The sequence below is a fragment of the Lynx canadensis genome, chromosome D4 (assembly GCF_007474595.2).
Source record: "Lynx canadensis isolate LIC74 chromosome D4, mLynCan4.pri.v2, whole genome shotgun sequence".
NCBI classification, from domain to species: domain Eukaryota; kingdom Metazoa; phylum Chordata; class Mammalia; order Carnivora; family Felidae; genus Lynx; species Lynx canadensis.
The window spans coordinates 45,087,860-45,100,754 of NC_044315.2; the positions used below are offsets into that span (position 1 = coordinate 45,087,860).

General features: G+C 41.6%; 1 protein-coding gene across 2 annotated transcripts in view; it reads left to right on the forward strand.

Moving 5' to 3' along the window:
* Nucleotides 1-12,895, forward strand: part of FOCAD (focadhesin) — a 316,407-nt gene that overhangs the window by 67,381 nt on the left and 236,131 nt on the right. For both annotated transcript variants that reach the window (XM_030294286.2, XM_030294287.1), the window contains 2 exons: nt 6,388-6,489; nt 11,238-11,442. In XM_030294286.2, coding sequence (XP_030150146.1) covers nt 6,388-6,489; nt 11,238-11,442 — 307 coding nt within the window. The remainder of the gene's footprint in view (nt 1-6,387; nt 6,490-11,237; nt 11,443-12,895) is intronic.

The following is a 12,895-nucleotide window of genomic DNA, read 5'->3' on the forward strand; positions in this document are numbered from 1 at the left end:
GTGGGATCTTAAATTTCTGTTATGCAATTCTTTATCTTAAAATCTGCAGAGTGGTTTTTTTTGTTTTTGTTTTTGTTTTTTTTGTTTTGTTTTTTTTGGTAAATCCCTTTTTGGCTTCTACCCAGCACTTTCAAATCAAAATTCAGAGCAGGTAGAGAAATGCTTTTAAAATGCATATCTGATGTAGTAAGTGCTATGCTATGCTTCTGAAAGCGCCAGGGTCACAGCTGCATACATGAAAATGCATGGTGACTGCAGGCATTGTTTCCTCACACAGAAAAGGCAATCTGTGTCTATCACTGAATTTATGATGTAAATCAAATCATAGCTTTTGTGTATTCAGAGATGGAGCAGAAAGGTTGAGGTGACCCAAAGGTTACAAATAACTTTGCTTTTTTGATTTGCCTACCACAAGACTAATTTTTTTTTACTCCCTCTTTTCTATTAAGATTGATGTATTTATACTCAGGGAGGTGAATCTAGTTACATACCTTATTCTGTCATTGCCGCCGCGCTGGTCTAGTGGAACCATGAATTTATCATTCGTTCCTTCCCCCACTCCATTCTGTTAAGATGCGCGTACTGCTCTGTGCTGTTGACGATATTATTAAAGGGTGGGGAGCGCCGAAGTATTAGGTACCAACTCTGCGTGCTTCCTCTGGGCTTTTTTTTCTCTGAACAATGTGGACTTTGAAACCACGTACTAGAGGCCCTATGATAAGTTGGTTTTTCAGGATCCGGTGAAAGAGTTTTTAAAAGGTGCTTTGGGGAAAGTGTGTGTGTGTGTGTGTGTGTGTGTGTGTGTGTGTTACATTTACTGTAGCCGTGCCTTGGCACCGAAAGGGAAACCTAACAAGACTAAGACCGATCCAGCGTTCAAGCAGCTTTTGCTCTGGTTTAAGATGGAAACCTACCCGCGTGATCATCACAGCGGTACCCCGTTTATGGAGTATTCGGTGTGCTAGGTGCTGTGTTAGATGCTTTACTTAAGATGGCAGTTAAACATTTATAAATCCTGAGATGGGAAAGTGTCAAAGACTGTACAACGGATGGGTTCATCTGGGGCAGAAACAAAAACCACACAGTGAGGGAGAGAGAAGAGGCCCTTACAGGCCGGTGAAAGGTGACCAGGTCGCCCGGTTTGTATTGATTTGTAATCTTTAGAAAAACAGTGCTATTCTCTTTTAAGAGGAAGGGAGAATCTCTTGGATGTCTCAGGAGTTAGAAAATTCTGACTTAAAAATTTGTACTTCTCTCTGAAATAAAAAAGCACTTCTCTCTGAAATAAAAAAATCTGGTATGATTTATCTCTTTGAGATTAAAAATGGGAGACCTCTTTTTTGAGGCTTGGATTTTATGAGATGTTGACCTTAGAGTCCTATAAGCTCGGCCTAGAATTATTAACAGTTGAGAGCCATCCGTACCGCTTTCTGCCTTGACAGGGTTTGGTTCTACCTCAAGTCTGGAGCAGTGTGAAGGTTAGGGCTTTAATGGGTGGCTTGAGTTCTCTACCTCTAGCACTGGAAGGTACTCAGTCTGATGTCCTCATTTTCCAAATGAAGAAACTTTGCCCAAAAGAGGTTAATTCTCATGCCTGAAATCCCACGGTTTGTTGCGGAGCCAGAATGTAAATTTGGAGCTCGACCCTTTTAGTTCATTGCTTTTCCCTTTCCTGTTTCCCCTCCCCTCTCCATTCCTAGTCTTTTCCGAGATAGGATTGCGATGATGATACGGACGCACTGCTTGTATAAATGAAAATGATGACCGTGTCCCACGTGGGTGTTTGTTCTTCAGACCATTGTCTGCCACTATTAATTTCACAAGTGATCAGTTTGGTTGTATGCTCAACCCATTTATCATTTTGAGTCCATTGTTATAGGCAACTTAACGCTTTATAACTTGAGTAGCCGGTTTGGGGATCATTGAAATTTTAAGGCATAACCCAGGTCTTGCTTGGTGTTTTTCTGTACCACATTCTCTTTTTGATCAAAAGTGCTCCTAATGAAGAGCAGAGGTGACTTGTTTAAGTTGCCGATCCTTCCATTTACCTTGACCTTTCTCAACTGGATGTACTTGAAGGAAGTGGCATGGCTAACGAGCAGTGAATTGAGAGAAAGAAAGAAAAATCTTGAATAGTCCACGAATTTAATAATCCTGGAATGCATCAGGAGTGGAGTGAATTATACTTAGCCTTGTGACATTTTCAATGCCCTAATTATAGTATCTTAAATAGGAAAATAACTATTTTCTATCCTACTCAAATTAGTGTGTATATCATTTAATACCATTTATGTTGGAACCTAATTCTATATTTTGGAAAGGACTACTTTTCCATTAGCTTTCCAGCAGACATTTTTGAGTTTCTTTCTACTGTATTGTGTTAACTCTTGTGCTCCAGTGTTAAAATTTGATCGGTGTATTTCCATAAGAAATCTGAAATTTTGAGTACGACCGATTGATTTTGGTTCAGCGTAAGGAAGGTGAAGGTGGAATCCTAGCCTTTTGCAGTGGCTCTGGGATGGTACCATGGTTTAATCGGTTTTGTGCCTCTGATAGTGCTTGTCATTTTACGTACTGCAGTGCTTCTTAACCAGGGACAGTTGTGCTCCCCAGGGGACATTTGGTAATGTCTGGAGACGTTTTTGATTGCCACAACTATATTGAATGCTATTAGCATCCAGTGGGTAGAGTCCAGGAATGCTTTTAAATATCCTTCAGTGCATTGGACAACCCCCCCCCCCACCCACCCAAAGAATCATCTGACCTCAAGGAGCAGTAGTGCAAAGAGTGGGAAAACTTCATGCATGGCAGTTGCGCCATAATGTATATTGAATTGCAAAATGCATTCACTCAATTAAGCATAAAGCTTTATATATTTGTATTCACTTACCAATTTGATGATTCACAAGGGAGAATTTAGCTCTTGGCTTCATTATGCTCAAAGTATTAAAACAAAATTTTGGCAATTATAATTGATTTTAGGTTCATTGTATTCAATGGGAAGAGTATAATATTATAATCAAATGTTAATCACTAGTAAGATTCAATGTTCTTATTTTGGGCTTCCCTTCTTCCTCAAGAGAGCTTCTTGGAATCGATATTGCGTATTATTCTCTGCAATATTTGCACTTGGATCTGACATAATCAATTCTGTAGAAAATTTAATTATCCAGATGTCTAAATCAGTAATTAATCTGGATAATCCCTATTCTACTATATTCTACTTCATCTCATCTTTCGTGTAAAAGTCAGAGATACTAAATAGAATCGCTGAATCCAGCGGCTAGCAAGATAAGCCTTCAGCTTCATGCAAAAAGGCTAGAGTGGTTCCCACAATCCCAGTGAAGTAAAAGTTAAATTTTAGTGGCTGGTCCTATGTGCATCATTTCTGATCCTGCTTTAAAATTACTACCTCTTGGGGTGCCTGGGTGACTCAGTCGGTGAAGCGTCTGACTTTGGCTCAGGTCGTGATCTCACGGTCTGTGAGTTCAAGCTCCGCATCAGTCTCTGTGCTGACAGCTCGGAGCCCGGAGCCTGCTTCGGATTCTTTGTCTCCCTCTCTCTCTCTCTCTCTCTGCCCCTCCCCTGCTCACATTCTGTCTGTCTGTCTGTCTGTCTCTCTCTCAAAAATAAATGTTAAAAAAAAAATTAGGATTACTACCTCTTATTTCAATTGACCTGTTTTAATTTGGACAAAACTTAAATAGTAGATAGGAAAAAAAAGGAGATAGATACTCAAGTTTTTTGTGGGATGAGGAGTCAGAAGGAGGGAGGGATGACGTATAAGCACGTAAGTGCTCTATGATCCCACACGTATGTGGCAATACACAGTGCTGTGGTAACTTGTTGAATCCTCTTCTTAAATAGTCGTCAATACCACCATTAAATGGAGGATTAATGGATGGTCATATATGATGCGCCTCACTTCAGTACGATGCTTGGCGGGAGAAAAACCCCTACCTAAGATTTGCAGGTTCTCTTCTTTCCTTTGTATTCATGTTCACGAACGTGACCTACTGAACCCCGGCTCTTAGAAGTTCGGCCGATCTGACATTCCTAGGAGACTTTCAGGATTGGTAACATTTGTTCATTAATATCTGCGGCAACTAGAGTAGAAGCAATTCTGGATAGGTTTAAGTGCCAGAGAGTTTGGAATTTGGAAGTAGGATTTTGCTATGATTTCTGAGCGCTGGCAGAAAACGTTGGAGCGATCCCTTAGCAATGGCAGTAATCTGATCAGTCAGAAATAGCTTGTGCTTTAACAAACAGGAGGCTGCCAGCGTGTGAAGTTAGTGCATGATAGATTAGGTGAGGTTGATGAGAAAATAGATGGTGTTATAACATGCAGAAACCGTGTTAACGTGCTTAACATGAGCGTTTTGATGTGACCGGCCTGCCATACTTATCTCTTTAAGAGAGAGAAAAATGAGAACACTTCCTGACTCTTAGCCTCCCTCTTCTGTTGTGGTTTCCCACCCCCCCCCCCCCCCCCCCCCCGCCATGTAGTGGTTCTCAGCCCTGGCAACATGTTAGAATTTCTGAAAGAGTTCTTAAAAATTACTAATACATGTGCTCCATTCCTAGCAACCCCAAATAAAAAACACCGATACCTAAGCCTCAATTATTTTCTATTATTTTTTATAATATATATATGTGTATATATTTTATTGTGAGAGAGAGCCTGATTGGGGAGGGCAGAGAGAGAATCGCAAGCAGGCTCCACACCGTCAGCGCAAAGCCTGATTCGGGGCTCAGACTCCTTAACCCGGGAGATCATGACCTGAGCCGAAGTCAGACACTTGACTGACTGAGCCACCCAGGCGCCCCTTGGTGTTTTTAAAAGAGCTCCACAGATGAATCTAACATGCAGACAGGGTTGAGAAGCCCTGCTTTCTAGCAGGGCATCACAGTTGTCTGGAGGGCTATTTATGAGGTCGGGGCTGGGGCCTGAGAATTCATTTACATTTCTAGTAAGTTCCCAGGTGATGTTGATATTGCTGGTAAGGTGACCACATTTTGAGAATCACCAAGAAGGCAGTCTTAAAAAAAAAAAAAAAAGTCATTTGGGTTTAATTGATGGTTTGATGGTGTCTTAAATATTGCTAGAGATACGTTGTAGAGTTAAAATTTGAGATTAAAGAATATTATGTATAGGATTCCTTTTATATGAAACAAGGGTTGCTTTTTTTGTAATAATTTTATTAAAAATTTTTTTTTGGAGGAAAAAGCTGTATCAATGATAATTAAAAGCTCTGTATAGTACTTCATAGTTTAAAAAGCTAATGAATTTACAATTTCTAATAGAGTTTTTGAACATTTAAAATAACCTGTTTGTGGGTTTTCTTTTTAACCTCATTACTTAAGAATCCTTCAGATTTCAGATCTTACATTTTATTTCTTAAAATTTTTTTAAAGTTTATTTATTTTGAGAGAGCAGGGAAGGTGCGGAGAGAGAGGGAATTCCAAAGTAGGGCTTGAACTCATGAACTGCGACATCATGACCTGAGCTGAAATCAGGGGTCAGACGCTTAACTGACTGAGCCACCCAGGTGCTGCAGATCTTATGTTTTAGAGTCTCTTTAGATATCTTAAAAAAAAAAAAAATTGTTTTTAATGTTTATTTGTTTTTGAGAGAGAGACAGTGTAAGCAGGGGAGGGACAGAGAGAGAGGGAGACACAGAATCCAAAGCAGGCTCCGGGCTCCGAGCTGTCAGCACAGAGCCTGATGCAGGGCTCGACTCACTAAGTGTGAGATCGTGACCTGAGCCGAAGTTGGACGCTTAAGTGACTGAGCCACCCAGGCGCCCCAGTCTCTTATATAGCTCAAACCAAAAATACTCATTCTTGTTCAATAGAAATTTTAAGAATTTTCAGTTTGGATCGTTGGTTTTGAGATGGGAGAAATGTTTTCTTTTTACTTAGCTTAAATATGCTGGAGGAATGGAGTCATACAGTGAGAAGAATGGGGACAAGCGGGAACTGAGAGGGAGATAGTGCTTACAAGTTGGGACAGCGTTAGAGGAAAGGGAACTTTCCAGGTTTGGAAACAGGAGGAGAAGGTGGCCTGGGACTTCGAGGAATGAAGGAAGCAAGGGATGGATATTCAAGAGCTTGCCCAGAGTTCATGTATGGCAGAGTTAATTCTCAAATCTCGGGTCCCTGAGACTCCAGAGTCGATTCTCTTTTCTGCAAAACAGATAAAGGAAAAAAAAAAAAATGTTAGTTCTAATGACCCAGCTCTGCAGCCAATGATCATTTTGTGACAATTAGGAATCCTGGAAAAAAGTTTCTAGAGGGTATTGGCTTTTTGTTGCATTATATTTGAATACTGTGAATTTGTAGTCCTAAAAACGACAGCTTTCCAATGTGACTTTCTGTGCTTTTCAGAAATCGTCCTCAGCCTTTGATCACTGTGCTTGAACATAGACCTGATTGCTGGCCAGTACTTTTGCAGCAGCTGACGGCTTTTTTCCAGCGATGTCCTGAAAGGTAACGTAAAATAAAATAAATGAGGAAGATGGAATGGCATATGCTCATTGTAGAGCTTTTTGTGTGTTTGTTTTTAAAACTGCTTTATGTTGTTTTCTCTTAAAGAGATGTCTTAGAGTATAGTTTTCCATTTTCTTTTTAAGAGTAAGAGAAAAAAAATCTAGATTTAATTGATAGTTGAAATATTGAATATAAGAAAAGATATTAACAAAGTTAATAAGCATTGGTTAGGTAGGAAAGTTGATTAGAAGTATTTGGTAAATGACTGTACACAATGCATATAAAAGATAGATTTTTTTTTTTCCCCCTGGAAATTGGCTAGTGAGTTCTTTCTCCATTAGAAACCTACCAATTTGGGGGCGCCTGGGTGGCTTAGCTGGTTAAGCATCCAACTTCAGCTCAGGTGATGATCTCATGGTTCGTGGGTTCGAGCCCCACACCAGGCTCGGTGCTGACAGCTTGGAGCTTGGAGCCTGCTTCGGAGTCTGTGTCTCCCTTTCTCTCTCCCCGGCTCACACTCCATCTCTCTCTCTAAAAAACAAACAGACAAAAGAAAAAAGAAAAAAAAACAAAAAGGAAGAAGCCTGCCAATTGGGATCAAGTAATACAGCTACACAGGAGGTTAGTTTAGCTTCACCAGGGCATTCTAATGGTCCTCAGAACCACCCCCCTTTCTTCCATCCATAGTGTAGTGGCTTATATTATCATCTCATTTGGTTATTGTTGATAATGCTGCTATAAACATTGGGGTGCATGTACCCCTTTGAAGCCATATTTTTGTATCCTTTGGATAAATACCTAATAACTGCCATTGCTGGATTGTAGGGTAGTTCTATTTTTCATTTCTTGAGGAGGCTCCGTGCTGCTTTCCAGAGTGGCTGCACCAGTTTGCATTCCCACCAACAATGCAAAAGAGCTCCTCTTTCTCCGCATCCTCACCAACATCTGTGGTTGCCTGGGTTGTTGATGTTAGCCATTCTGACAGGTGCGAGGTGGTATCTCATTGTGGTTTTGATTTGTATGTCCCTGATGATGAGTGATGTTGAGTATCTTTTCATGATCAACACATTTTTTAAAATGAAATTTCTTGCTGTTATTAAATAGATTAGGATATTTTATAAAAGATACTCCTGATGTGCCAAGTTTATTATTAAGCTTGGTTTTAGGGTAATCCTTAAGAACACATTTCCAGGGTGCCTGGGTGGCTCAGTTGGTTAAGTTTCAGACTCTTGGTTTCAGCCCAGGTCTTAATCTCCTGGTTTGTGAGATTGAGCCCTGTGTTGGGCTGTGGGCAGGATTACTGATACTATCTCTCTCCCTCTCTCTCTGCCCCTCACCCACTCGTGCTCCCTCGCAAAATAAATAAACTTAAAAAAAAATTTTCTAAATCTTTAGTCAACATGTAATTACCTTTTGGTTATTTTCATTTCAAAGGAGTATTATATTGGGATTTGGGAATAGTTATTTTAATGAAATTTGTCCAGATATTCATAAGGTAAAAAAAGATTATTAATTAACTTTGGTTTATTCACTGATAAGCTTCTTTTCATTTAAATTCTCAGATCTTAGATTATGCCATCTAGAGCCTTTAGGAAGTTCTAAATTAAGTTTATTTGCCACGAATAATTTCAGTTGTCTCCTTTCTGCTTATACACTGTGGGATTTTTCTTTGCAGGAGGAAATTGATAATTCTGGTTGCATTTTTCAACAGTCTATTAGTTTCCTGAGATTTAATTTTAGAGCAAGTTAACTTAGTCACTTAGTACTTAGTAACTTTAGTTGTTGTTTGGAAGGTAATGAAGGAATGTTGGTGATTAATTTACTGAGAAAATCTAGTGATTCACAACTATGGGAAGAAGGCAAAATGTTGTGAAGGCAGCTTGTATTCTAGCTCTTTCTGTCTTAGGAATTGTTGACTAACTGTCTGAGTTCATTTTTAATAGTATGTAGATGTCCTAAAATGACACTATATCTTCATGCTAGATTTTTGTGGGGCATTATTTTATTTTTTATTTTTTATTTTTTATTTTTTTACATTTATTTATGTTTGAGAGACAGAGCGTGAGTGGGGGATGGGCAGAGAGAGGGAGGGAGACAAAGAATCTGAAGCAGGCTTCAGGCTCCAAGCTGTCAGCACAGAGCCCAATGTGGGGCTCGAACCCACCAACTGTGAGATCGTGACCTGAGCCGAAGTCAGACAACTGACTGAGCCACCCAGGCATCCCGGAGCATTATTTTCTAATTAAATTCTGTCTTCATTTGTAGAAAGCCTGTGTGGTAAGACTTCACCTTCATGGAGCTGAGAATTGGATAAATCGTCAACAGTGTCATAGTGTTTAGGCCTGGATACTTTAAGGTTATCTAGTCTTACGTATAATTTCTCAGATGAAGGAATGAGAAATTCCTTCACATGACTTGCTGAAGGTCAGATGGTTGGTTAGAGATTGAGATGGGCCAAAAGCCTCAGGTTTTTGACTTTCATTCCAAGTTTTTTTCCCACTACTTCTCCCTCTGAACATAAATAGAAAAGACTTGTGTGTAGATACAGGCACAGTTAGCTCCATTTGTAAACATTTTCTGTTTAAATTTGAGAGGGGAGAGAGAGAGCAGTGGAGAGGGAAGTGGGAGAGGGAGAGACCATCTTTTTATTTATTTTTTTAACATTTATTTATTTTTGAGAGACAGAGACAGAGCATGAGCAGGGGGAGGGGGCGGGAAACACAGACTCCGAAGCAGGCTCTGGGCTCTGAGCTGTTTGCAGACCCCAACGCGGGGCTCGAACTCGTGAACTGCGAGACCATAACCTGAGCCGAAGTTGGATGCTCAACTGACTGAGCCACCCAGGCGCCCCGAGGGACAGAGAATCTTAAGCAGGTTCCATGTTCGGCTGGGAGCCTGACTATGAAGCTTGATCCCACGACCCTGAAATCGTGACCTGAGCTGAAACAAGAGTCAGACACTTGGCTGATTGAGCCACCCATTTGAGTGGGAAGAGCCTAAGAGGAAGAACTTGGCAAATTACTGTAATAATTCCTTATGTGTAATATGAAACGTGAAAATGCAATTACGATATCGGATGCCTGCTGATTGTAAAAGTATGACTTAGAGTAAGTGAATTGATTAATTTAGTGATCGCTTTGGAGGCCTAGTGTGTAGTCATTGGTGATACAGCAGTAAACAGAAATCCATGCTGTCCTTTGGCTTACAGTCTGCCAGGGGATAGAGATGTTAAGTAAATAATGACAAATGAAGTCCTTGTCCTGTTGAAGCACGAAATGGGGATCTGCCCTGGCTAGGTGTGACTCCGGGAGTCATTTGAAAGGAGGGAGCCGGAAAATGATAGGAATTAGCAGAAGAAGGAACACGGAAGGAAGAAAGAAGAGAATGTGAGAGGGAACGGCACGTGAGAAGAAAGCTTAGATAACTTGATTGATACCTGAAAGACACTTAGTGTGGCTCAGTAGAGAATGGAGGGGGGGGGGTGGCAAGAAATGAGGCTGGAAAGACCAGCAGAGGCTAAATTATGGAGGGCTTGCAAATTGGGCTAAATACTTTCTCTTAAGTGGGGGCACACTCTTTTAAGCTGGTTACTAACCTGAGCAAATTTTTATATGTGGAAGGTGCTTCTGGCATTTTAGTGACTTTGGATGTGGAGTTACTGGGATATATAGAAATGTAAATAGATAGGAAAAAATTTGTAAAGCCTTCCTCCTCTTTTCTTTCTTTTTCTTTTTTCTTTCTTCGTCTTTTTTCTTCTTCCTTCTTTCTTCTTCTTCTTTCTTGTTCTTTCTTCTTCTTCTTCTTCTTTCTTGTTCTTTCTTTCTTGTTCTTTCTTCTTCTTCTTTCTTCTTCTTCTTTCTTCTTCTTCTTTCTTCTTCTTCCTTTCTTCTTCTTCCTTTCTTCTTCTTCCTTTCTTCTTTCTTTTTCTTCTTTCCTCTTTAAGAGAGAAAGAGAAGAGCGAGCATGAGTCGGAGAGCAGGGCAGAGGGAGGTAGGGAGAGAATCTTAAGCAGGTTCCATTCCCATTGTGGAACCTGATGTGGGGCTCGATCCCACAACCCTGGGATCATGACCTGAGCCGAAATCAGGAGTTGGACCCTCAGCCGATTGAACCGCCAAGTGCCCCAATGCTTCTTCCTTTGAGTGGGAAGAGCTTAAGAGGCAGGACTTGGAAAATTACTTTACCTCTTTCTGCTTTGTTTCTGCCTCTGCGTCATGGCATAATTTCATAGCGTTTTGGTGAAGAAGAAATGAGTCGAAAGGCATAAAGTGCAGTAACTTGCACCGCGTGTGTTAACAATTGGACAAGTAAATGTTAACCGTTGTTAGAATCTTGGGATGTCTGTATGGTTTTGTGTTACATATGACTTCACCGGTAGAGTCTTTCCAAAAATGCATGCCTGTGTCATATTCCTGGAGAGTGGATCCTGATGTCTGTAATTCCAAAAAGGTTCTCCGGTTGCTCTTCATCAAAGACCGGTCCTGCAGATGTAGATGCTATTCTAGTGTGCAAGTAGAGATCCTTTCAGTGCTGGGTATCAGGCTTATGGTCTCCAGGTGTTGTCACGAAGTGACACGAAGAACTGCTTGGCACGGATCCAGGTAGGTCACGGTGCAATGGTGGAATCACGAGAAAAAGTTACACTTGATGTATCGTAGCTTTTCGTGAACTATAAATTGATGTTTGACGATTATGGCTTGGTACTTAGTTTAACTTGGTGACTGGGTGATGCGTTACATGGCTTGCAGGTCAGAAGTCTCATGCATCCAAATAATGGCACCATTTTTGTGGTATCTGTATTGTGAACCATCTCAGTTAGAAGAATATGCTAAACTCCGACTAACCCTGCTGAAAGTCTTACTTCAGCCCCGGGTTCCTGGTGACACAGAACAGCCATCAACATTGGAACAACAGATACTTCAACTGTGCTGTGACATGGTTCCATGTCTGCAGGTAAGGCCTTCTTGTCCTCCTTTACTTACACAACGTCAGCATCAGCAATTGTTGTTGGTCATTGTCATCATACATGAAGTAAGAACCCATGTGATCTGCAAACTCAAATACAAGCTCCGCTGTAGAAACGCTTGCAGGCTTTTGGAGATGATGAAGGACCAACTCTAGATTTAACATTAATACATATCATGTTAACTAGCTTCACAGAAATATAAATCGGGATGCCTGGGTGGCTCAGTTGGTTAAGTCCCCAACTTCAGCTTAGGTCATGATCTTGCGGTTTGTGAGTTCGAGCTTTGCATCGGGCTCGCTGCTGTCCCCTCTCTCTGCCTCTCTCCTGTTCATGTGCATGCAGTCTCTGTCACTTCAATCTCAGCACGGAGCGAGGCGGGAGCGCGGAAAGAGAGGGCACGCGGCGAGCGGGCAAGGCGCGAGGCGAGGGCACGAGCGAGAGAGGAAAGAGAGCGCCGGGGAAGAGCAGAGAGCGCGAGAGGGAACAGCGAGGAGAGAGGGACGAGCGAAGGCGCGGGAACAAGAGCGAGAGAGAGGGAAAGAGAGCGGGGGAAAGAGGAGATCGGCGGGAAAGAGAGCGCGAGGAGAGGAGAGAAGCGAGCGAGGGAAAGAGAGAGAGAGCGCGAGCTCGCGCAGCGCGAGGGAACGAGAGAGCGAAAGAAGAGAGATTGCGTCGCATTCTGCATAGGCTCGCGCGCTCTGCGAATTCAAAGCTCTCTCTCTATCTTCACTCTCGCTCTATCTCTTACTCTGCACACTCCTCTCTCTTCTCCTTTCATCTACTCTCTCTTCACTCTCTCTCTCTCTCTCTCTCTCTCTTTCACTCTCTCTCTCTCTCTCTCTTTCTGTCCCTCTCTCAAAAATAAGCATTAAAAATAAAGTTTAGGGGCTCCTGGGTGCCTCATACCGTTAAGTGTCTGACTTCGGCTCAGGTCACGATCTCATGGTTCATGAGTTCAAGCCCCATGTTGGGCTCTGTGCTATAGCTCAGAGCCTGGAGCCTGCTTTGGATTCTGTGTTTTCCTTTCTCTCTCTGCCTCTTCCATGCTCGTACTGCCCCCCCCTCTCAAAAATAAATAAACATTAAAATAAATAAAATCAAGTAAAAAAAAGATATAAATCAACATAATCCATTTTAGGATTAGTAAGAATGAACACTTTTTGTTGTTTGAGAAAGACTTCCCAGGGGAAGAGAGTCTTGAGTTTCTCCTTGTGCTAGACACTAAAAAAGTTACAAGGAAAAAAAAAAGACCTCTGTACAAGTTAGAAAAAGGTTTGTCTTGGGGAAGATCCAGCCTTGAGGATGCAGGGCTTGACCAGCTGAGTGCTGGCTAGATTCCAGTTTCCACGCGTCTCCCTACAACATACGCGGTGACCCTGATGCTTCTTGCTCTGCTCGTGAGAAGCCCACAGTCTAGTAAGGGAGTTAAGACAAGTATAT